This window comes from Adiantum capillus-veneris, chromosome 13, assembly GCF_014529385.1.
Source record: "Adiantum capillus-veneris isolate H3 chromosome 13, ASM1452938v2, whole genome shotgun sequence".
NCBI lineage: Eukaryota > Viridiplantae > Streptophyta > Polypodiopsida > Polypodiales > Pteridaceae > Adiantum > Adiantum capillus-veneris.
The window spans coordinates 74,676,622-74,703,788 of NC_140943.1; the positions used below are offsets into that span (position 1 = coordinate 74,676,622).

The 27,167-nt window shown below is 41.3% G+C and overlaps 1 protein-coding gene and 1 pseudogene across 1 annotated transcript; one reads left to right on the top strand and one right to left on the bottom strand.

The window, feature by feature from the left end:
* The first annotated feature begins 211 nt into the window (after window positions 1–211).
* Window positions 212–3,945, top strand: LOC147444264 (protein NRT1/ PTR FAMILY 8.2-like). The gene is made up of 4 exons (XM_086527823.1): window positions 212–428; window positions 699–913; window positions 1,350–1,855; window positions 2,253–3,945. Exons 1-4 carry the CDS (start codon window positions 305–307, stop codon window positions 3,055–3,057), a joined length of 1,650 nt encoding a protein of 549 aa, XP_086383949.1. The 5' UTR covers window positions 212–304; the 3' UTR covers window positions 3,058–3,945.
* A 16,753-nt stretch (window positions 3,946–20,698) lies between these two features.
* LOC147444265 (uncharacterized) lies at window positions 20,699–21,194 on the bottom strand (annotated as a pseudogene).
* Between the last annotated feature and the right edge of the window lie 5,973 nt (window positions 21,195–27,167).

Genomic DNA, 27,167 nt, shown 5'->3' on the forward strand with positions numbered 1-27,167 from the left:
GCATCTCTCATTTCCGCATTCCACTTCCCTTTCCTTTTATGACACAGCATCTTCGGCAGATTTGCGTTCTTTTACGAATAAACCCACCAGCCGGGTACCTCCTACTGTGGGTTTGGTTTTAAAAAATAAAAAACCCACACATTGGATGAAGTTAAACAATTTGTACGCCTTTCTCTTTCTCCTTTGTCTTAAACAATAACATGCCAAATGACGAAAAGAAAGATAAACTCCCAAAGGAACTTCGTTAGCATGGCCATGAACTTGTTTTAGCCTTCTGCTGAGATCGAGAGCGTTGATAGCAGAAATGGAAGACGCGAAAGAAGCCCGCGCTTTGCAAGAACCCTTACTGCCAACAGCAGCCAGGGACTGGCGCGGACGCCCAGCCCACGGACGCTTGGGCGGTTGGAAGTGTGCCTCTTGCATTCTGGGTAAGGAGAAAGGATCCATTTTGAGAGAGAGAGAGAGAGAGGTTTTCCTCACAGTCTTGGATTGATTCTCACTTCTGGGGAAGTAAAGATGATCCCTTTTGGCGGGGGTTCTTATGGATTATGATTTGGTACTTTGTTGATTTTTGTTCGAGGCGATGGAACCCGCTGACATACCAGCATCTAATTTTCTTTCCCGTGGGGAAGCGAGGATGAAATGTGATGGGAGGGGGTTGCTATGCAGGTCAGAACTCTGATCTCCTTAATTTTCAGGTGCAACCGGGCTATGTCTCCTTGCATTCTATGGGGTTCTTTTCAACCTGGTCATATTCTTGGTTCAAACTGGCGAGACCAATGCTGCTGCAGCTACCACCGTTGCCACTCTCTCCGGCACTCAATATCTTTGCTCCTTTCTAGGAGCTTTCTTGAGTGATGCCTTTATGGGTCGCTTGTGGACTTCACTAGTATTCCAAGTTCTTTTGACCAAGGTATATGTTTCACTGCGCAAATAGGTGGTCCTGAGCATGCTTTATTATATACGAAGAGCTTGATACCTATTACTTGCATATAGGCATGAGCTCAAGCATATGTTCGCGCGCACACATGCACATAGATGTTCTATTGCAATCTCATGTACCACTTTTTTTGCAGTTCTACCTCCAAAAGTGTGCATATATTTGTATATTTATTGGGCATTACAATCACATGAATACGTTGTCGCGGATACAGATAGAACATGCATATAGTGTCCTAATGAAATAAGTATACATTGGTTTTAAGTAGCTGATTTCTTGTCTACATGCACATATGGCTATGCGTGTAGAGCAACCCAAGTCTTATAAAGTACATGCCTGTTTGGGGGTTTAGGGTGAGGGGGGGTAGGGGGCTAGTGTTTCTTCTTATGTGGTTCTCTGTTTTGTGCAGTCCATTATACTGGTTGGAGTATCTATGATGACTGCGTCGTCGGCCACAGGTTTATCAAGAGTGTTTTTGTCAATGTCTCTGTATATGATGGCCATCACAACCGGTCCAGTTCTGCCAAATATTCTATGTTTGGGCGTAGATCAGCTAGACTCAAAGGAGGACAAGGAGATGTACTTTCAGTTAATGGCAGTTGCAACAGCAGTTGGTCAGCTGCTTGCAGCGACTGTAGTGACTTATGTCGACAGTGAGGGCATGTGGGTTTGGGGATTTGGGTTGTGTGCTGTTGCATCTTTAACAAGTCTAATACTGGTTGCTGGGGGCCTAAGGTGGTTTCGCCGCTATCGGGCCACTGGGAACCCATTCCTACGCAACAGTCAGGTACTTGTGGCTGCTTTAAGAAAACATAGGCTTGCTGTACCCACAGATTCGACACTCCTTCATGAATATAAAGGTGACATATCGGCTATTCCTGGCTGTCGCAAATTGCCACATACCCCCACACTCAGGTTGGCGCTTCTCTTTTTTTCCTATGGTCTTATTTGATTTTTGACTCAATGAGACACGTTGGTGTGAGAGAGGATTGGATCAGAAAGAATTTTTGACTTGTGCCAGCATGAGAGAGATGTGGCTACACACATATGCATCTGGTTTCTGTAGTTATTTTTTGGGAAAGATTATCTAAGATGTATAGTTCCTCATGTGTTTGAGTCCAATGTACGGTTGACATATGGAAAAACTACGTGCGTTGCAACTTTGAGAGGAGGAAGTGTTAACGTGTTTCTTTCTTCTTGTTCCTTAATGCAGCATTGGGGGTCATGGCCTGTTTGCACAAGCTTTTCTAAGCACTCTTAATATCCTGCAGTTTCCTTTGAGATTAACCCTTCTGTTGTTTTGGTTTATCAGCTTTCTTGACAAAGCTGCAGTGTTGGAAGTAGCAAATACATCCAGCCAGTGGCGCTTGTGTACTGTGACTCAAGTTGAGGAACTCAAAAGCCTCTTGCGGGTAATTCCGGCCACTTTTGCAATGCTATTCACGACTCTCGCAGTCACGCAAGTCAGTACCTTGTTTGAGGAGCAAGCTGTTCTAATGAACCGAAATTTTGGATCATCGTTTGCTGTGCCTCCTGCTTCTTTGAATGTGTTGGCAATCATCAGTGGAATTATTACAGGTCTTGTCACCGCTGCTGGAGGAGGAGCGAGACTCTCTCGCTGGTGCTTGGGACGTATAGAGCAAACCCCTTCTCGAAGGGCAAGCTCTCTTTTCCTACTTGGTATTTCTCTAATGTGCAGTATAAGTTCGATGGTGATCTCAGCATTGGTGGAGATGTGTCGCTTAAATGTGGCACACAATGGGATTATCATTTCAGTCTTATGGCTTGTGCCGCAGACTATTCTCCTTGGGGTGGCTACAAATTTGGCAACATCCAGCAGCCTTGATTTCTGCTACAGCGAGATTTCGGAGAGTATGCGGTCTGTGGGTGGCTCTATTGTCCTCATTTCTTGTGGTGCAGGTAGCTATTTGAATTCCATTTTAGTGGCTGTTGTCACCACCATCACTTCTTGTGGTGGCCGAGCAGGATGGATTGCAAATAATCTTGATGAGGGGCATGCAGACTACTTTTACTGGTGTCTTGCATGTTGTTTGGCTTTTGGGCTCGGTGTTCACATTGCTTATGCTCGTGCATACAAGTACACAGGACGCAAATGAGAGTATGGCAATGAGAGAACATGATATTGAGTTTATGTTTGGCAATTTTAGCATGAATTTGGCCAATTCATCATGCTCGTATGGTGTAGCTCAAGGACAACAGACTTCCAACACTGTACATTCCTCCCGACAACTTCAGAGACGGCTCGGACTGGATTCAAGTGGTGGGTCCTCCTGAAGTTGACCCCTTAACAAGCACCCATGAGAGTACTGCAAGAAGAGTGTTTCCCTCATTAACAGTACTTTTGGCAGCATAGGAAGGCGCTGAAACTTGAAAGTGTCTCTCTCTGACAAATTACTGTGTGCATGCTGAGAGGAATCTCATTATAGTTTCTTGCTGCCTTAATCAAAGTTTGTCAAAACTTCAGGAATACATATGAAAAGAACAATGACTGCCACAAAAGTCAGGAATGGCAGTTAAAACATAAATTAAAAAGCTCTTCTAAAGTCAATGACATCACTCTCTTACTGCTATATTGCATAAAGGTGTATTCATTTGATGTAAAATTCATTGGGAGGATACATTCTTCCCACTTCAAATATGCCTTTCCTCTAAACAAATTTAAAACCATCAATGCGGGGCAAGGTAGTAGGGAGGACTTTATCCATATCTATGTGTTTACAACCGGACATTGGTGTACACAATACACCCACAAGGGGAATGGAGAAGTTATTAACACCCATAGTGCAACTTGTGAGCCTCGAACCCTCAACCTTGGGGTTACATTACCAAGGCTCAGCCAATTCGATTGAGCTATACTCTTTAAAGTTTAAAGCTTGCTCATGCTTGACATTAGCCACTTTTAGCCGTCCATTCCATTGGTCCATGCCCTAAGTTGAATCAAGGATTCCATCTCAACCCTTGATTCCAAAGTCATTCAAGGGCTCATGTGAAACCTCTTCCATCAATATTGATCAACAAATACTTAGCTTCTCCCTTTTTCAATGCAGAACAAAATTCACTAGTGATTTTCGTTTTGAAAAAATATAAGAAAAAGTTTCATTTGAAGAGGTGGAGCCTTGTAAGAGCTCGCTCTTCTCTATAATAAAATGCCATAGTTGGATGTTATTGTGTGTGCAACTTATAAAATTGGGAGTAATGTCAATGCAACGTGGACCGTTCACTATGCATCCAATGATAAGGCAATTCTCTCGCTTCTTGTTGGCCAATAGTATTGGCTTAGACAGTAAGTAGCTTGTCAAGGACCACCATGTATATAGGGTAAAGGACCCAACCATATTAGAGTCACCAAGCTGAAAAATAGTAGTTTTGAGAGGGATTTCGCATAACTAATCATTTTTGGGATTTGAAAATTGCATCGGATTCCTCATCGGACACATAAGAAAGATTCCAAGCATATTCCATAATTTTGTCTCTAAATAGGGGGGTGTCTACTTGGCCGTCTCACAATTGGCCCCTCTACCCTAAACACTTTTGTTTGGGTGTGAACTGATCAAGAAGAAGATATCAAAATTTGTCCAAGGTTTTCTCCTCCAAGCAAACATAAGTTGCAAATGACATGACCTAAGCAAAGGAGGAGTGTATGTGACCTAGTATAGTGATTGCATATAAACGCATAAGTCAACTCAAAGTAGTAATCTCCATGAAAGCATTGTAGCACTAACTTCCTCCGTACTTACATTCAAGTAATGTTCAATGAATTATGCATGAAAGAAAAGCCTTATAAACTTGTGATTGTGTTAGCCAAAAATAATTTAAGATTTATCCTATCTTGCATCACTTTTTTTTTTCCGCCATTCTCCATGCTCTATTTATATGCACAATACCATCTTGCATCATTATCCACAGCCACCTTAATAACACTAGTATGTGACCCGTGTGTTGCTGCAACCAAAGAAACATGACGGATAACTTCTCTTCCACATGGAACACTATCAATACTCTTTTCCTACTTGTATAGTCTATTGCATTTCTAAAAGTGATGTATGACACAACTCTTGATAGATTCTTACATGAATGTATGTCAGAGGTTACAAATTATTCTTTGATACCAAGCTTGGGAGCTTCTCATAGACATTATTTTTCATGAGCTCCTAACCCTTATTCAATAAAACTAGGAGTGCTCTACTTCTATTGGGGAGAGAGAGAGAGAGAGAGAGAGGGAGGGAGAGTCCTTCTTTTGGTCTATCTTGGTCTAGCAATGCTACCAAGGTTGATTATACAGATCAGATAAACTAGCATGGTGTGAAGAGATGAAAGATAAGAGAGGTCAATATAATCATAAAACTTTGTTTGAGAATGGAGTGGGTTCTAGAATTGATTTCAACAATGGGAACACAATTGGATTCAATGTCTCTGATCCACATTCTTACTTGCTTCTATCCTTGCATCTTTCTTGTGAGAAAGACATGGTAATAGTGAACATCATAACCTACTATACATTAAGGAGGACGTTTTTTTCTTGGTCTACTAAGGGTTGGCAAAAGTGCTACCAATCCAAAAGTACAAACACGGTAATTCATCAAGTTTTTTAAGATGAAGACCCATAACTGGCTACACTGTGTAATCGTAACAGTTCTCATTTCTAAAAGTGGACTTATGAAATATTAGGGCTCATAGTTTCCAATGTAGCAAGAGAGCTTCAAGTTTCAAAGAGATCAACAATGTGATTGACCCTTCCATTTATATTGTCCTTTAGATGCCTCACTTGCTTACATCTCTATCTGTGTTTTATGCACAAGTATGGTAATAGTGTACATGAGTCACCAAATCACAATAATGCATAAGCAAATTAGTATGATAAGATGCACAGTACTTGTTCATGTACACTTATGCACCAATTAACACCTTAGAATGTGATAGAAATAAAGCAAAATAAGGTCACTCAATTGTTTATTTTTGCAAGATTTTTGACCATTATGCTAAACTGAAGGACGTGGTGCAAAATTGAAGCAATGACCTGCAATGATGCATGCCATGGATCTCTCTCTCCTTCTCTCCCCAAATTACAAAGGCTTGTTCTTCTTTGAGAGAGAAAAATGTATTTAACCATTTACATGCTTGAGCCTATTTTATTACCCACAATCTATACCATACCACCCATTTGGCTTAGCTCCCACTCCCTTAAATGCAAGAGTAGACATTGAGGCAGTGTAGGAGAGTTTGTTTTTGTATGGGCATTATGTCTTTTGAAAATTTGAGAGTAGGAGCATCATACTCTACTTAGTGCTTAGCTAAGAGCTTTTGATCACATTAAACTTGTTTTTCTCACATTTTAGCCTGGACCATGGTCTACATTTCTTTCTCTCCTAGACACTTCATTGATTCAATTTGTCCAAAGTCTTCAAGCATGATATATGTTGTATTTGATCTCATAGGTCAATCTAACCTTTAAGGACGATCTCTCTCTCTCTCTCTCTCTCTCTCTCTCTCTCTCATCTCATGAATTAGTATTTGTCACTCAATTATTTATTTTGGTGACATTAAATGGTGTGTGTGTGTGTGTGTGTGTGTGTGTGTGTGTGTGTGTGTGTGAGTGAGAGAGAGAGAGAGAGAGAGAGAGAGAGAGAGAGAGAGAGAGAGAGAGAGAGAGAGAGATCCAAGATATGCAGTAGGACGACTCCTTCCCAACAATGTTTGGAGAAGGTTTGCCTAAGGTTAGTGTTTGAGAGTTTAAATTATCTAGTCTCAAACCAAGTTAAAAGGAAGTAAGGGGGTGAAAATAGTCAAAAAGCCTCTATAATTATAAGTTTTATCGTATTTTTAGTGGACATCTTAATGGGAAGGAAATGTGCATTGCAGATACATAAACAAAGTGAAAGCCATTATAGCTACAATGGGTAGGGACAAGAAGGGTCTCAAGGGCTTGGGCTAACGAGCGACACACACACACACATGAGAGAGAGAGAGAGAGAGAGAGAGAGAGAGAGATGCGAGCATCCTCTCTCATCTTCTCTCATCTTGACACTGTGTAGAGGTAGAAGAGGAGGATTACGTGTGGACATGTCGAGAGTTTATGAAATTTTTAATGTCAATAAAGAAGTTACAGAATATTCTAATATCATAGGAATAATCTCAAAATATTTCAAAGATTTAAGGCATTTGATAAAGTTGGAATGATATAGAGATGGCACCCATAATTTGAGATCTCTCTCTCTCTCTCTCTCTCTCTCTCTCACACACACACACACACACACACACACACACACACACACACACACACACACACACACACACACACACACACACACACACACACACACACACACACACACATTCACACACACACGCACACACATGCACACACACACACACACACACACACACACACACACACACACACACACACACACACACACACACACACACAGAGTGTGTGCTTGGGTTCAAGACTCTTTGGAAGATATTTGAGAGTAGTTACTATTGTTCTTATGATGGAAAACTCTCTGTCTCTCTCTCTCTCTCTCTCTCTCTCTCTCTCTCTCTCTCTCTCTCTCTTATGTGTGTGTGCGCGCTAATAAGAAGAGGAAAATGGTATAACCTTTCTATCACCCAAGTGTGGTAGATTGGTTATGCCATTTCCCTCTTGAAGAACAGGTCTTGAGTTCAACTCTCCTCGTTGATCTTTAAGGTCTCTTGGGATAGTTTCCTATGATGTTAAAATTCTCTTCTTCTCGGGTGTGTGTGTGCGTGCTAATAAGAAGAGGAAAATGGTATAACCTTTCTATCACCCAAGTGTGGTAGATTGGTTATGCCATTTCCCTCTTGAATAACAGGTCTTGAGTTCCACTCTCCTCGTCGAATAGATCTTTAAGGTCTCTTGGGATAGTTTCCTACAACGTTAAAATTCTCTTCTTCTTCTTCTTCTTCTTCCTCTCTCTCTCTCTCTCTCTCTCTCTCTCTCTCTCTCTCTACACACACACACAACTTGCCATCGTGACATAGTAGCTAACAAATTGGCACTGTGGACAGGGCGAGCGCTCTCTTTTTTCTCAAGCTCATAAAAGAAAACTATAGATGGGTCTCTCTCTCTCTCTCATTCTCTCTCTCTCTCTCTCTCTCTCTCTCTCTCTCTCTCTCTCTCTCTCTCTCTCTCTCTCTCTCTCGCTGGTTGATTTTTGATAGGCACCTTTGCCCATCCAAATTTGGAGAATTTGTAGATTTGTAAGAATGATACATAGTTTAATTTCTAAAAATAAAAAGAACAAAATACACGAGAATGTTGGAATTAGGGTTGCAAGAAAACCCATATAGCTTGGAGAAGACAAAGGAAGCTCAAGGGACACAACAGGGAGTATATTACTTAGTGTGAAATGGAAAGATAAGATAGCCCTAGAGTGATGGGTGTATATACAATGCATGGGGGAAAAAACCTCCTAGTGAGGGAAAAAATGCCCCGACGGTCCTAAGTGTGTTCACACACATTACTACCACATGTATATGGTTACAGAGCCCCCTTGGGAGTGATGCGGTGAACGAGAGCTGGAACATAGAGTATAGCGAATGCCATGCCGTGTGAGGACATGATCAATCCACAAAGGGGAGTAAGCCCAAAGCTTTGCGGAAAGCTTTGAACTTCTCACGAGATAATGCCTTTGTGAAAAGATCTGCAAGGTTGTTCTGTGTTGGCACATAAGACAAGTTGATCTCTCCTCCTGAGATCCTCTCCCTGACATAATGGTAATGCACCTCAATGTGCTCTGTGCGAGCATGAAAAACTGGGTTCCTCGCAACTGCCAACGTGCTCTGACTGTCAATGTAGATAGTGTTGGCAGTGTCATGTCCAACACCCAAATTAGCCATAAAGCGTCTAGGCTATACACACTCAGCTGTAGCTATGAAGAATGCCTTGTACTCAGCCTCACAACTAGAAGTGGCCAGAGTAGGTTGCTTCTTGCTCAACCATGAGATACATGAATTGCCGAGCATGAAACAAAAACCACTTGTGGACATTCGCGTGTGAAAACAACCAGCCCAATTTGAGTCCAAAAAAGTATGTAAATCTGGTGACAATGATTCCCCCTTGGAATAAAACAAGCCAAGATGTAAAGTGCCACTCAAGTAGAGAAAAATCCTCTTGACAACCTACGAATGCTTAGACCCTGGGCTATGCATAAATCTATTGACCTGTGAGACTGCAAACTAAATATCCGGCCTTGTGTTGCATACATAAATACTGCAGCCAACAACAGTTTGGTAAAGAGTGACATCAGCAAGATCACGAGCATCATGAAGAATCAATTTCAAAACTTCTTCCATGGGACTGGCAATAGGTTTCCAATCCTCAAGTCCAAACTTACATAGCAATGTCTCTATGTAGCTTGTCTAACGACACAAGGCAATACCACCATCACACGGTTTCAACTGTATGCCCAAGTAGTGACGCAACAACCCCAAATCTTTCATCTTGAAAGTAGCATTCAAATCAGTCTTAAATTTAGCAATATTTCTCTCACTTGGTCCAATGATTAACAAATCATCCACATAGAGAACCACAATGAGAAGTACATCACCCTCATGCTTTACATACAGTGTGCTTTTTGTTGGACTATTACAAAATCCTCGTTTGACCAAATGAGTGTCAATCTTCTCATACCAAGCACTAGGAGATTGCTTCAACCCATATAAAGCTATCTTACATTTGCACTCTTTATCTTCTTTCCCTTTAATGACAAAACGGTGAGGCTGTGTTACATAAAATTCCTCAAATATGTCACCATTCAAGAAAGCAGTAACAATGTCTGACTGATGTACATCCCAACCAAAATGAGTTGCCAATGCACATAGAAAAGACACAATAATAGCGATCAATCTCACCATCCGGCTTGCATTTCAACTTGTAAAGCCACTTTGCTCCAATAGCCTTTTTGCCACAGGAAGCAAATCACATAGATTCCATGTGTCATTTTCTATAAGTGCATCATATTCAGATTGCATGGCAGCCATCCAATTTTTTGAATTTTGTGCTTCATCAAAAGACAGAGGTTCTTCAACATCACATAAGCTAGACACAGCCAAAGTAGATGCATAAGATGCACGGTGAGAACTTGAACGAGTACGACTAGGCAAAGGTGCATCCAATTTACTGTCACACAAAGTATGCACTAACCATTTTGGCATATCTCTAGCTTGCTCATTCTTAACCCTTCCCTCATCAAGTACATCATGTACATTTGCATCAATAATAATAGACTAATCTGTAACATTTCTAGAGAACCCCATAGGCTACACATTTTCCTCATTGGAATTTACATTTGAACTTTCACCCACTGAAAAGATGCAACAAAGTGTCATAAATGTCCTGTGAGCTTACATTACTGTCTCTAGTGTATGATAGCAACGGGCTCAACAAAATATTCCACAAACACAACATCCCTTGAAACCAAGATATGCTTTGTTTGCGGATGATACAACCTGTAACCTTTGCTTTCAGCACTATACATATATATATATATATATATATATATATATATATATATATATATACATATATATATATATATATACATATATATATATATATATACATATATATATATATATATATATATACATATATATACATATATATACATATATATATATATATATATACATATATATATATATATATATATATATATATACATATATATATATATATAGATATACATATATATATATATATACATATACATATATATATACATATATATATATATATATATATATATATACATATATATATATATATATATACATACATATATATATATATATATATATATATATATATATATATATATATATGTATATATATATATATATATGTATATATATATATATATACATATATATATATATACATATATATATATATATATATATATATATATATATACATATATATATATATATATATATATAATTTTACAGCCTTATCATCCAATTTTCTGCGCTGCGTTTGTGGCACCAAAGCATATGCCAAACATCCAAAAACACGCATGTGCTCAGTAAAAGGCTTTCTATCATGCCATGCTTCATATAGAGTCATAGATTGCAAAGCTTTTGTAGGACACGTGTTAAGTACGTAAGTGGCACACATGATGGCCTTAAGCCAAAATGAATGCAACAAAGCTTGACTTTTGACCATACATCGTGCCATTTTCGTAAGTGACATGTTTTTCCTCTCAGCAACACCATTTTGCTGAGGTGTATACTACAATGTACATTGGTGTTTTATCCCACGACGAGCTAGAAATGATTTAAATTCATGAGCTATATACTCCCCCCTCGATCAGAATGGAGGGTGCCCATAGTACATTTCAAGACATTTTCAGCCATAGCCAAAAAATTCTTGAAGCACAAAAACACTGGACTTTTCCTTAAGCGGATACACCCATGCATGAATGGAGTAATCATTGAAAGTCATGAAGTTAAGGTAATTGCCCAAGGACAGATATTGCATGTGCCCACAAACATCACTATGCACAACCAACAACCTGCATGTGACCCTAAGTAAACCATCCTTTGAAACTTTGAATGTTGCATCTTATCCAAAGTACAACCTTCACAAACATGTTTGACAGATGCTTCAAGAGGCGGAAAAGAAGCAACCATATCAGATTTCTGCAAATGCAAACTGGCAAAATTCAGATGCCCAAAACGTGCATGCCAAATTTTTTCATCTGAAATAGCCTTAGAATCCACAACTGCATTTAAAAAATTCTTCCCATACTTCTTGTACAAAGTGAGCTTATACAGCCCACGACATAAAATGCCAAATGCAACAATTTCATCACCAAAACTAAGATCATGTACTGTACATCTGTCATCCACAAATTTGACTACAAGACCAAGTCTAGAAAGTACAGATACACACAAAAAGTTCTTCTTGATCCCATGTACATAAAGTGCATCAATAAGTGTTGTTTGCAGCAGTTAGTACAATCTTTTCAACTCCCTTGACCAGATAAGAGGCATTGTTGGCACAAGTGACTGAATTTTCATGAGGGACATCCTTGAGAGAGGTAAACAAGTCACGATGAGAGGTAATGTGCTTTGTAGCACCACTATCAAAGTACCACACATGAGCATCTGCAGCGACTAAAAATCATGCATCATGGACAAAAGGATCATAAGTTCACTCTACACTAAAAACCCATTCTACAGTAACATCAACATCACAGTCTCCTTTCATAGAAAACTCAACAATAGCTACATTTTTAGTGGAACCAACATTAGTAGTGGAACTAGCCTCTTTCTTCTTAGCCTCTTTGGCCTTCAACTTAGGACACTGCTTGATCAAGTAATCATTAGCTTTACAATAGTGCATCTTCTTTTTGCCCTTATCACCAATTGCTACAAGCAGAAGCATTTAGGAACAGGTGATTTACCACTTGTAGAAGAACCATGTGTTACCATATACATGTGGTAGTGATGTGTGTGAACACACTTAGGACCGCCGAGGCATTTTTTCCCTCTTTATAATATTTTTTCTCCTGTGCATTGTATATACGCCCAATATCCTAGGGCTATCTATCTTTTCCATTGCACACTAAGTAATACGCTCTTTGTTGTGTGCCTTGAGCTTCTTTTGTCTTCTCCAAGATGTGTGTGTTTTTTTGCAACCCTAATTCCAACAATTGGTATTAGAGAAGGTTGCGTCCTCCGGGGCTTAGTCGCCAGCAGTTCCAACACATGCCTGCTCACTTTCTTTGATTTCAGTGAGCTTTGGCGAGCGTTTGTAGGTCGACAAATTTTTGGGTAAGCTCAAAGAGCCTGGTCTGCTCAGATTTCTAATTCGGGTTCATTTCGGCCTGTGTTTCCACTACAGACAAATTTGTAGGTCGACAAGTTTTTGGGTAAACTCAAAGAGCCTGGTCTGCTCAGATTTCTAATTCGGGCTCATTTCGGCCTGTGTTTCCACTACAGACAATATTGCGAAGGCTATTTTGTCATTTTGTGCATAATTTTTGTCAGTGGAGTTTTTTGCATAACACGTCCCCTACAATCTTCTACTACGGTTTGTGCTAGATAGCACATCTTGTTCCCACTTTTTTTCTCCTCTTTTCGGGCAGTTTTCACATCAGGTGCAACATTTACCATGGTTGACAACAACACAGATGTGTTCAAGATGTTTGTTGTTGAGGACAGATTGCATGGGGACAATTACCCTATGTATTGAAGGGCATCTGGAATATTGTGCAAGGCATTGATGTACATCCTAGTTCTGAGGATGTAGGCAATGTTGAGGATGTTGCAGGTCTTGCTGCAAGGATTGCTGCTGTTAGAGTTGTTTTGCCTATAGATGAGCAAGCTCATTCGGATGTAAAAGATGCACAGACTCATGCATTGATTGCGTTGTCTATAAGCGCACTATTGCTCCCCACATTTGTTCAACAAAATCTGCCAGAAGGGATTGGGATATTATGGTTGGTCTTTATGCAAGTTGCAATGAGGCTAAAATTGCATTGCTGCATAAAGAGCTCGAATTGAAGATTATGCATGAGGAAGATGATATGGAAACTTTCCTTGTTGGTGTCAAGGATATCAATGAGCAACTTATTTTTGCAGGTGGTCATTTCAAACAGTTGCCTTGTGTAGATTGTTCTTGATGCCTTGCCAGATTCTTACCAGACTTTTGCTAGTACTTGGAGACTTATGACCCAAGGAAATCATGAAGTTGTCAAGTTTGATGCATTATGCACATTGCTATTGCAAGAGGCTTAATAGGACTAGAAAGTGTGCAGTTTAACATGCCTTTATGAATGCTCAAAGAAAAGGTGGTGACAGTAATGCAACCACTTCTCATGGTTCTTCTACGAGTGGAAAATCACATGTTCCTAATGCTTCTGCTGGCAGCAATTCGTCTGAAAATCTTGGTGATAAGGGAAAAAAGAATATGCATTTCCATTATTGTAAAGCTAATGATCAATTGATCAAGCAGTGTCCTAAGTTGAAGGCCAAAGAGGCAAAAGAAGAAACAGGGTGGTTCCACTACAAATGCTGGTTCCACTACAAATGCAACTATTGTTGAGTTTTCTGTGAAAGGAGACTGTGATGCTAATGTTGATGCAAAATGAGCTTTTAGTGCAGAGTGTACCTATAATCCTGTTGTCCATGATGCACGCGTGTCAGTTACTGCAGATTCACATGTGTGGTATTTTGATAGTGGTGCGACAAAGCACATTACCACACATCGTGATTTGTTCACCTCTCTTGAGTCTGTCCCTCGTGGGAATTCAGCTACTTGTGCCAACAATGCCTCTTATCTAGTTCAAGGAGTTGGAAAGATTGTGCTTACTGATGTAAATGGAAGTTCTTTCACACTTGTTGATGCACTTTATGTACTGTGGATGGGTTTCCTAACCTCACTCTTATCTTATTTTAGACATAGCAAGAACCACGAACATAATTGACAATCCATGGGACGAAGCTGACTTGACTAGTGCATGGAGGCTACAAGAGGGTGTCAATCTCTTGGAAAACAATAGACAACTTGCATCTAACTCAAGCTACACTCAAATGACCTAAGTCATCAAAAGCTAGTTGCTAATCGGCAAGCCAACCATGATCATTACAGCATCAAACAATGGTGCAACCAAACTTGGTCCACCCACGGATAAGTGAGAAGCAGGTGCATGGAGGTTTTCAAGTAGATGGCACAATTCTTGAGTGGTTTCTTGATGCAAGGTACATGTACCGCCGGAATGGGTATGTCAAATGCGGCTTTTAACAGGTTAAAGGTGATTTTCAAGCTCAATTGGTCGGATATCTAGAAGTGCTAGAGATTGGTGGATTTCATCACATTCACTAATATCATGAGATATTGAGGATGTGGGTGGCTCCAGCTAGTCGACGATCCTAGCAAGAGTGGAGAAGGATGTCGAGCTCTTGGTTGTTGCGGGGAATTATGCAATGAGAAACCTGTAGGGCACATGAGGAGGTTGGAGGGCTTCTAGAAGAGGATAGTTGTGCTTTAGGGAAGACAAGGAGTGACCGGGAGCTTTAGAGGGTGGTACTAGGTGAAGCTACAAATCAGGGCCGCATGAGAAGAAGGAAGATGATGCCAAGGGCAATCAATGCCAACAAGTGACAGAGATTGCCAAAGCAGAAAAAGAAAGTGATCAAGCAAGAGGCCTGACATAAGCTAAAGAAAGGCATTTTTACTTATAAAAATCTATCATTGTACATCCTATCCTTGAAGGGTTTTTTGCCACGTTAATTGCTCAATCTACCCTTATTTTTATGTGAAGTTTCTCTTTGTTCTCGTGTCTGGTTTCATGTCGGCGTATCTATGTGTATGTGTATTGTGGTACAAGCCATTTGAATGTGAACATTGTGAGCGGGATGAAAACACACACAGTGCCTCTATAACGACCCGACACACACTCTTGGGAAGATACACACACACACTATGGGGCACCACTCGGCTTACACAACACACCTGGCTGAGACAGGGAACACACCTCTGGAGTGAGAGGAGAGAGACTATCCACTTGCCCACTCCACACACACACACACACACACACACACACACACACACACACACACACACACACACACACACACACACACACACACACACACACACACACACACACACACCCACCCAAAAAACTCAACTCAAAAGAGGAGGATTTCTGATGTTTAGATACAATTGAGCTTGATTCAACACCAATGGCGCAAATAGCTCACACAATATGGGTAAAAGATACCAGATACAATCACAAATTGGAGCAGAAGCTTCGCTCATAGGAGAAACTTACACAGCCAAAACATCAGAAAAAGAATGAGGAATTTGGCAAATGGACAGCGCCATCGCGTTCGAAACGGCCCAAAACCCCAGTCTACAATGTAAAAGTGCTCAAATCTGACATCGGATGAGCAGTTTATGGCCAAAACAGGCTCCAAAAACCCCAGTCTACAATGTCAAAGTGCTCAAATCCGACATCGGATGAGCAGTTTACGGCCAAAACAGGCTCCAAAAACCCCAAAAACACAGTTGCGGCTGTTCCTCCTCTCTTCTCCACATTTTTTCTGGTCTTCTCTCAGTTTTTTCAGTTCCCACACTTAGCTTTATTACTTGGGCACCCTTGGCCTTTTAGATGACCTCAAACGGACCCCGAACAGGCCAAAAACTGACCTCGCAGTGCATAGTTGTCACCTTTTTGCATCAACCGCACACCCAGCACTCATTTCTTTTCAATAATGCATCCCGCCATCACGTGAAGTGGCCCCAAAAAGTGGTCTTCATGATGACCTTTCTGCATAATTATCACAAGGAAACACCCACGTTGTGTCCGTACTTCTCCACGTGCAAGTATTGACCCCATTCGGCCTCCTGACGCCACTAGATGCCATCTGACGCCCTTGCTTACCTCATGTCGTCGGCCCGCCGATAGCTTCCTCGAGAAGTTTTACACGCTACCAAATCCTCATTATTGTAGAAAAAACACACTGGTACTGGTAATAATGAAAATCGATGCACTATGTACATGCTGTCCTACCTGTACACATGTGGGCCCCACGTAACCACCTGGCTCTGGCAAATGGGCAATCCTTTATTCGATGCACCATGCATGGGTATGAACATATGTGCAATCCCTTGCTCCAAAAAACTCCTGACATAATTTGCCCACCCCCTAGCCTTCTAGAGCATTCATGCTCAGCAACAGCACTAGTAGATGCTCATTCCACCTGGATCAAAAGGCCAAAGGCATATTGCCTGATTCACAAGAACCATCATAACACCACACCTACATTTGTCAACAATCAACCAAAATGCACCATAGGCATATCCAACTAACACATCCGCCCTGTCTGGAGTTCCAAATGAATAAATATTGCATGCCACATTCAACCCAACCGATAGAGACAACTCAAGTGACTCATCACCTGGCATCTTGGCTTCACCAGCCATAGCAACAACCTGCAAATCATGCACCCAAGTAGCTAAAAGCATTGTGTGAAGGTAAATTTGTTGATATCCAAAGCACAAAAGTATCCCCGCAGCACACATATCCCTAGCATAGGCATCCACATAGCTGAGATTGGACTCATATATGCCAAACCCCTTCTCATCATCATAAGCATACTCATCATCACACATAACTTTATCCACATCATAATCATGGCTAGCATCACTATCCATAGCTTTGAGCATGGGTTCATCAGTCTCCAAGAATACAAATCCCTGCTCTAAACCACAATCATGCTCATAAATCGGTTCAATCACTGCACATACATCAAAATATGGCTTCAAAACAGGCTCCACATCTAACAAATCCACAAAATGGCTCTCAAGCTTGCCCTCTTCCCTAATTTCCAAGGAACTAGTATCCAAAGATACGTGCTCATCATCAATAACCTCAACCTCACACTCACACCCAGAATCACAAGGTACACAAGTAGCCAATGCATCCTCTTCAAGACTTTTCAATCCTGTATCCAAAGCATTACTCACCTCTTTAGGCTCTTCCATAAACATGTCAACCTGCAAGACCTCTTTACGCTTCACAATAGACCTTGGGAAGAAACGAGAAACATCATAGGATAGGCTACTTTTCACCTGCTTAGGCTTAACTTCATCTTCCATGTCAAATCCATCTTGCACATGCATACCTGTACTGATACCATGTTCCTCAAGACGCTTAAACTTCCATTCCTTGTGCTTTGCAATGCATACCGCATCTTCAAAAGACTCGGGCGTCTTCAACTCAACCTCGAACCGCAACCAAGGTGACAAACCATCAACAAAAGAACTTTTCTTCAATTAACAAAGGGGGGTCTCATCCTTAAGAGCAACACACCAACGAGTCCATAAATCTGTAAAACCTTGTACATAGGCATCAACACCTTGACAAGAACCTTGCTTAAGAGCATTGAGCTCATTCCATACCGCATTTGCATCTTCAAAAACCTGGAAACGCTCTAAAAAAGCTTCGATAAACTTGTCAAGACTCAAACCATAAGAAGAAGCCACTGCTTCTTTAGCTTCCAAATCCATGAACCAAACACGGGCCTCATCTTTCAAAAGCAATCCAAATAGCCTCAAAATCTTGTCCTCATCACACATATTGTTGCTTATGCATGCCACCTCGACTTGCTCCAGAAAGTCTTCCGCATCTTCACCACTTATTCCATGAAATTCCAGATAAGAGAAAGCCATGGCTACCCAGCTACGATGCTTTAAGAACCCCTTCGAACACACGTACAAGAACCCAAAACTGTTCACTACTCAATCCCCAAAAACTTCAATGGAGCTTGTCTTTAGATAAGGACAAACACATGCACTTCAAATGAGTTTTCATAGTTAATCATCAGAATTACAACAGGCAAAGGACATTCCAAGATCTCTTGTAATCTTCTTGGCCCGAACATAAAGACTATGCGCTGCTGGAAAAAAATCTTCCTGGAGACATGAACATTTATCTGGATTCTTTGAGTTAAATGAAATGGAGTGAATTGAGGGCCATTTTGATCATCCATTAAAGCCAACCATGCAGCTCCCAAGAAGGCACACCCGACTTATCCTCTGATTTTGCCAAAATTTCAGCAGCATCACAGCATAAATGGCTCAAAAGACCAAAAAACCAGCCATCATAACTTGGAAAAATTTTGACAGAGTTTCCCCAGAAGTAGAGCAGTGTGAACCCAAAATATAGACTGTATATGTATGAATAAACTGTCAACAATAGAACCCGAGCATCAAATAGGACTCACTAGTACATAGCCTATGGCAAGGTCACGAAAAGGGTGCTCCAGCTACCTGTATCACTGAAAGGATCTCCACATTTGAGAATCCCCTAGCTCAATAAAACCTCACGCTATCGACCCTCACACGAAGGCTCATGCAAATCGCGTATAGTCAAGTCTCAGAAATGACTATCTTCCAGACCAAGTCTCAGAAATGGCTGGGACTGCCAAATAAAACCAAATATGGCTCCACAAAGCCGTACAATGGCAGTTTCCACAAGTAACGTACAATCCAGCAGACAATGCGCTCAAACAGGTGCCAAATGATGCATACCCACAACAACTGCAAGTGACACCACAGCTAGTATATCACTATACTCTAACTACCTGTACCTATGTGAACCTATAACCTGTAGTCTGCAACATGTAATCCCGAATCTCGAAGCTTGAAGCTCGAAGCAGAAGGTACTCGAAGAAAATCCTGAGTGGGGGCGCCAAAAGAATGTGAGCGGGATGAAAACACACACAGCACCTCTATAATGACCCGACACACACTCTTGGGAAGATACACACACACACACACACACTATGGGGCACCACTCGGCTTACACAACACACCTGGCCGAGACAGGAAACACACCTCTGGAGTGAGAGGAGAGAGACTATCCACTTGCCCACTCCACACACACACACACACACACACACACCCAAAAAACTCAACTCAAAAGAGGAGAATTTCTGATGTTTAGATACAATTGAGCTTGGGCCAATACCAATGGCGCAAATAGCTCACACAATATGGGTAAAAGATACCAGATACAATCACAAATTGGAGCAGAAGCTTCGCTCATAGGAGAAACTTACACAGCCAAAACAACAGAAAAAGAATGAGGAATTTGGCAAAATGCACAGCGCCATCGCGTCCGGAATGGCCCAAAACCCTAGTCTACAATGTCAAAGTGCTCAAATCCGACATCGGATGAGCATTTTACGGCCAAAACAGGCTCCAAAAACCCCAAAAACACAGTTGTGGCTGTTCCTCCTCTCTTCTCCACGTTTTTTCTGGTCTTCTCTCAGTTTTTTCAGTTCCCACACTTAGCTTTATTACTTGGGCACCCTTGGCCTTTTAGATGACCTCAAACGGACCCCGAACAAGCCGAAAACTGACCTCGCAGTGCATAGTTGTCACCTTTTTGCATCATCCGCACACCCGGCACTCATTTCTTTTCAATAATGCATCCCGCCACCATGTGAAGTGGCCCCAAAAAGTGATCTTCATGATGACCTTTCTGCATAATTATCACAAGGAAACACCCACGTTGTGTCCGTACTTCTCCACGTGCAAGTATTGACCCCATTCGGCCTCCTGACGCCACTAGATGCCATCTGACGCACCTGCTTACCTCATGTCGTCGTCCCGCCAATAGGTTCCTCGAGAAGTTTTACGTGCTATCAACTCCTCATTATTGTAGAAAAAACACAATGGTAGTGGTAATAGTGAAAATCGATGCACTATGTACATGCTGTCCTATCTGTACGCATGTGGGCCCCACGTAACCACCTGGCTCTGGCAAATGGGTAATCCTTTATTCGATGCACCATGCATGGGTATGAACATATGTGCAATCCCTTGCTCCAAAAAACTCCTAACAACGTGTAAGAAAAACTCATGTTTGTCACTGTTGTTCAAGCGTCCGGAAGTATTAACAGATTCAAGGTTGCTTAGTTGTGGGCGTAATACATGCTAGAATTTTGGGAGGGGCCTATGTGTCGGAAAATTTTGAGATGCATCTATGTGGATGAAGGTACTCCCAAGGGATGGGGATTGGAGCTATGATTGTGTGCTTGGTGCCGGGATTGGCCTAGTTACGGCTGGTCGGGTACGGGCACGGGCAATAGTCGTTTGCAGATCGGGTGTCTAGGTGTGTGATCATTAGGGGATTTGGGTGTTGGGGAATCACTGGTCTATAGAGAGGCATTCACTGACTGTGCAGGATGTATTCACAACCCTCCAGGGTCAAATGGAAAGCGAAGAATTCCATCAAGCAAAATGTGAACTCCACCTTGATAAAAAACAAAGCATCTTGTCCCACATAAACCATGGCAACTACCACCTAGGTCAAACTGAAGCCATTGGCCATAACCCTTAACATGTAAATAAGACATATCCCATAGTTTTCTTCCACCTATAAATCCATATGTAGGTAACCCGTGCCTTTGATAGCACAAATCTTCAACATCCTATATCCATAAGATTTCATACATCATAAGCAAGTATAGCATCACTTGAAGCGCCTGCATCATAGGTACCTACTTTGCGACCTGCTAAAGAGAACTCCATAGCACAATCCACCTCATGTGGGAAAAAAAGCCGATGCATAACGCCTTGCAAAGCAACCTTCAATAGAATATCAACCAACATCATAGCATAACCTTGTAATACCTTGTCACCTGTGTCTACGTGCTGTATAGCCAAGCCTACATGTTCTTCATACATACCACTGCCTTGTTCTTCAATCCCTGCTGTTGTCCAAGCTTCAACATCTGGCTCTACAATGCATGATTCAAGAGTTTCTACTTCACAAGCCACCTCCACAACTGGAGCAGTATGAGGGTCTTTAACATGCTTGACAGGGCAAGATTGCCCAAACCCCTTGCTTTGCATTGCACCTTCATTCACCTGCACATGACCTATGTCGGTTTGCCTATCTGTGGATGTGGACTCATCCTTCAAATTATCACCACTGCCCGACTCCCAAAAGCTTGAATTGGGATCCTCCTTGCCATAAATCGATTTCGTAACCTCATCTTCATCTTCATGTTTCTCCACAAAAGCTTGTCCATCAACCATCTTTTCTTCATGTATATCCTCTTTGACAAATCTCTCACCTTCATTGACGAGGTTATCTGCTTCTTGTATAAATGCATGACAAACAGGAGGCACCAATGGAACAAATGGATCATTACGGCCTACCCATGGAAAAATGAATGCTTCTTGGATTCTTGAAGACGCATGTGGATTCACCGTATGTTGCATCACTGTCGTTGAAACAAGACCATAATTGGTTGTCTTTAACAAGCATGCTTCTAGCTTCTTTTTTTCTTTCTTGTTCTTTGCCTTGGCTAAGCAGACAACATTTGGATAAATTTCTACGTCGGCAAGCTTGACCTTTTCTCTAATCTTGGGATGTAAGCACTCCAAAAACCTCTCTGACTTGAAGTAGTTGTTGCCTCCGGATTGGGTAGCAGCTTCTAATTGCTACCAAATATCTTCAAATTGCATTAAAAAGGTTACAAACTCACCACTTATATCTTGCTTCAAAACCTTCAATTTTGCGTCCAATTCTACAGGAAAAACCCTCTGCTTGAAGTCTTGGATAAATTGAGCTCAAACCAGCTTCCATGACTGCTGATCAGGAACTCCAACCCCTCAAACCAAGCTTTGGATTTCCCACGCACCACCAATGGCATAGAACTTGACTTGGCTTCATCAGTTACCATTCACATTGACAACATCCAGAGCTCCACATCTGACATCCAATCTTCAGCATCTTTCCCACCTGAGAACACTAACTCACAATTTGGCACCATGTTATTGCACCACGCCATCACTTGAGTGATCAGTGTGATCCTCAATGGGGGCACCACAAGAGGGAAAGGGGGAAATGTGAATACACCATGCACACTCAGTTGACAATGAATGCCTCTCTATAGCCCAGTGATTCCCCAGCACCCCAATCCCCTAATGATCACACAAATAGACATGGCAATCTGCAAACAACTATTGCCCATGCCTATACCCAACCAGCCGTGACTAGGCCAATCCCGGCACCAAGCACACAATCATAGCTCCAATCCCCATCCCTTGGGAGTACCTTCATCCACATAGATGCACCTCAGAATATTCCGACTCATAGGCCACCACTCCCAAAACTCTAGCATGTATTACACCCATAGCTAAGCAACCTTAAATCTGTTAATACTCCTGGACGCTTTAACATCAGTGAAAGACATGAGTTTACGTTCACATTTAAATGGCTTGTACCACAATACACATACACATAGATACGCCTACACACAAACAGACACGAGAACAAGGAGAAACTTCACATAAAAATGGGGGTAGATCAAGGAATTAGCGTGGCAAAAAACCCTTCAAGGATAGGATGTACAATGATAGATTTTTATTAGTAAAAACTCCTTTCTTTAGCTTATGTCAGGCCTCTTGCTTGATCACTTGCTTTTGCTACTTTAGCATTCTCTGTCACTTGTTGGCATCGATTGCCCTTGGCATCATCTTCCTTCTTCTCATGCGGCCCTGCTTTGTAGCTTCACCTGCTACCACCCTCTGCAGCTCCCGGTCACTCCTTGTATTCCCTAAAGCACAAATCTCCTCTCCTGGTAGCCTCCAACCTCCTCATGTGCCCTACATATTGCTCATTGCACAATTTCCCGCAACAACCAAGATTCTGGCAGCCTTCTCCACTCTTGGCCACTCTTTCCCCCCTCCTTGTCTTTAATGTAGCAAGGCTTATTATGGCTTGTTCTTTCCATCAACTGGTGACACCCTTTCTTTAATGCAAAAAAACTTGCATTATGTAGATGGCTATCCCTCTAGCTGCGACACATCCTTTCTAGCCCACCTACTCTCCTGCACCTATCCGCTTGAGACCGTGCTAGTGGTAAGCCCCCTCTCTTTACTGCAGCGCTCACTGCATCACCTCTCATGCACTTGCAGTGTCGTTGATGCAATAACAGTCACTCCTTTTCCCTGTTAACTCCAAGATTTACCTCAAAAAAGTCCTTGTAGCTTGGCTCCACTTCACACGCTCCCATTGGGCATGCCAAGAGAAACCTTGACTTGGCCACCCCGCACACATTTAATTGCCTGCTCCAAACTCTAAGTTTTCCAAAAATTGACTTCTTTCAATGACTTGTACTTCATGCAAGACTTTTGTTGAACCTTTACTAGTGTATCTATCATAAGTATTGCAAACTCACGTCCAAAATCAATCGACTCACATATGAGCGCGAGACAACATAGTCGAGACCCCCATATCCATAGCATCATAAAGAAAACTCTATGCAATAATCAAAACTTCATGCCATTTGATGAATCTAGTCCACTTCACACAATGCTTTTGTGGATGATGAAATCTCGGCTGGGAGAGGTGACGGCTGCTAGGATTGTCGACTAGCTGGAGCCCAACACAGCCTCAATATCTCATGATATTATTGAATGTGATGAAATCCACCAATCTTTAGCACTTCTAGATATCCCAACGAGTTGAGCTTGAAAATCACCTTTGACCTGTTAAAAGATACATTTGAAATACCCATTCCGGTAGTACATGCTGTACCTTGCATCAAGCAACCGCTCAAGCATCGTGCCATCTGCTTGCAAACCTCCATGCACCTGCTTCTCACTTATCCGTGGGTGGACCAAGTTTGGCTGGACCAACGACATTGGAATGTTATGAAACTTTTAGGACAAGTATATAGGACCTAAGCACACATGCTTATGGTCTCAAATCTCACTTTTGATGAAGTGAAAAAAATGCGATTATTAACCGCAGTGAGATTTTGACCTAGTGTTGAGCCAGTAGAGGATCACACCCACATTTTTGCTCACACCCATCATTTTGTAACCATTGATTGTAATAAATGTCTTTCCGACATTAATTTTGATTTGAGCCATTCATTAAGTAACGGGACTCAATTGAGTTTCCAGCTTGTAATCCCGAAGTAATTTCACCTGTTGATGTAAATAATTAGAGATGTTCTCACCTCCAAGGCTGAGGTATATAAGCCAAAGTTTTGTAACCTAAGGAGGATTCAATTAATCAAAGTGAGTTTTTGAGCGCCGTGACTGTGTCTGAGAGAGAGAGAGAGAGAGAGAGAGAGAGAGAGAGAGAGAGAGAGAGAGAGAGAGAGAGAGAGAGAGAGAGAGAGAGAGAGAGAGAGAGAGAGAGAGAGAGAGTCTTATCTTCTTGCTACGCGAGCTACGGGGCCGCCATTGGAGAAGCGACACCGCCATTGTGTTAGCAACGGTGAGAGCTACGCACAGATACCAAGAGTGCGCGCTATCGGCTTCTACGTGTGGTAAGTTCCTACGAGCTTCGGTGTGAGTTTTCTTCCAACTCGTGTGTCAGAATAGAGCGTGCATCATATCTATAGAACCACAACGAGTAGAGCTACACATTAGTACCATCGGGGTCAAGTTTTGGTCACCTGTATTTTTCGGCCTGTCTTCATATGCGTTTGCCGCACGGAGTGGTTATAGGTTGATTTTGCAGTTCAAGTCTTTAGGGTGTTGTTCTTACCTAGTGCATAGACTTCCCCTTGAGTTTGAGATCGATTCGATGATTCTAGATCCTGTTTCGTATAGCATTCGTTCGTAGTACGGATTTCAGTCACTTGCGTATTTTAGAACTTAGATTTGATTTCCTTAGTAGTGATTGTCATTAGAAGGTCGAGTAGGTGATTTGACACCCACCTAGTTGTTTCCATGCGCCTGCGGGTCAAGCTCCGTCCTCGTCTGAAAAATTCTGTTGTTGGTTGAGTTCTCGCTATTTAGCTTCCGCTAGCGGCGTAACCGCCCTAACATTTGGCGCCGTTGCCGGGGACGAGAGCCCTAAGTAGGTGACCTTAGACTAATCCTACGAGGTGAGTCGTATAAACTACTTTGTATACTTTAGTTAGAAAAGATCTAGGAGTGGTGGACTCCGAAGGTCTCGAGAGATACTAGGAAGTGGGGTATTCCTGGGTCTTCCGTGTTGACAGTATTTTTAGTTTAGCTTAGATTAGATTGTTTTTTGATGGTGTTTAAGTGGTTGTTGACATAAAAAGCATTTGCTACTCCTTGTGTGGTAGTAAATCTCTTTATATTTTCAATTGCAAAAAAATCCATTTTATGATTAGAAGTAGCTTAGGTAGGGCCTGATTTGATCCTGATCTAGAGCTATCAATTGGTGTTCTATTTGCTTGATGTGTTTGATTGCATGTTAGATCACTGAAAAAGTCGCTTTGGTAGTGAAATATGCAATAAACAAAGTTCAGAAAATTTTTTTGTGTAACTGATTGTTGCTGAGCACTTAAAAGAGCTATTGGAAGAGTTCTGTGCTGAAAAACTGGAAATCTGCAACTTTAGACATCATACGCGTATGATGTCTTAGGACCTAAACAGAGACTAAATTGAAAATTTGACATTGCCAGAGTGTTTAGAAGGGGGGTTTTACCTTAAGATCAACTTAAAACAAGAGCATTAACACTCAAAGAAACCCAAAAAGACAAGTCGGAGTCCAAGAAGCGCAAAGAATAGGAAATTTTGGATTCAAATCTTGTTTTTACATTCAAACCTGACAAAAACACTTGAAACTCAATTATAAACATTGGAGAAGGCTTAAAACCAAAAATAGTCAAAATCTGGGACAAAAGACATCATACGCGTATAATGTCTTTTGGCACATCCACTGCTTATTTTTTATATCTGACCTGACAAGATTGTTACAAGCACTGTTGGAAGCATAAATATCAAGTTTTGACCCAAATTGATGAAAAAGACATCATACGCGTTGTCGTGCTGTGACACGTACATAGTGGGAACGCATGCTACAAAATCTATCTTGTATTTTTTTTAGATACATAATTATATTTCCTATAATGTACATATGCATATGTAAGTATAAAAATAAGCTTTCTATCTCATCTTATTATTTATCTCAAGGGTAATGTATTCTTACTTTACCATAAAAAAAGATACTATGGGAAAAGTGTCAATAGCTCCGCCTCTTTAACTTGGGGCAAAACGCATTGATTCTTTATTTCTACTATTTCATTATCATCTCACACCCTAGCTAGATCCTATATCTAGGGTAAACTCCAATATATATATATTCTATGTATTTTTTATACTTTTCTTATATTTCTTTTTAAATAGCTACTAGGAGAGAATCAAATCCTAGTGGGACACTAGGTGGCATGATTTCAAAGATACACTTATTTTAATGCATTATTGCAAGCATGATTACAAAACTTTGTCAAGGAGCAATGTCATGATTTCATATGGCATGAGGTGTCCTTTGGAATCAAATGAAAGTCTAGACTAAGGGGACCACATGAAGACTTTTGCTGCCAGAAATGGACCCTATTTTGATGAATTTTTTACACAAGGTTCCAATCCGAATTGGAGAATGATTTTAAAATGAAAATCGTAGCTAATGAGCTGAAGTTTCTGCCCATATTTTTACTTTTTTATTTGGAGCTACGGTTGAGGAGATATGATCAAAATACTGGACCCCAGTCTGCCCACATCATGCAGGGACAGCTCATTTTCAACTTTTCCAATTCCTGTTCACACTGGCTCCTCTCTTCTTGTGTAAACCCTTGTGGGTTCCCTTCACCTATAAAAGGGGACCTCTTCTTCCTTGGAAGGAACTCAAGCATTCAAGCCATTGATGAGAGGAATTCT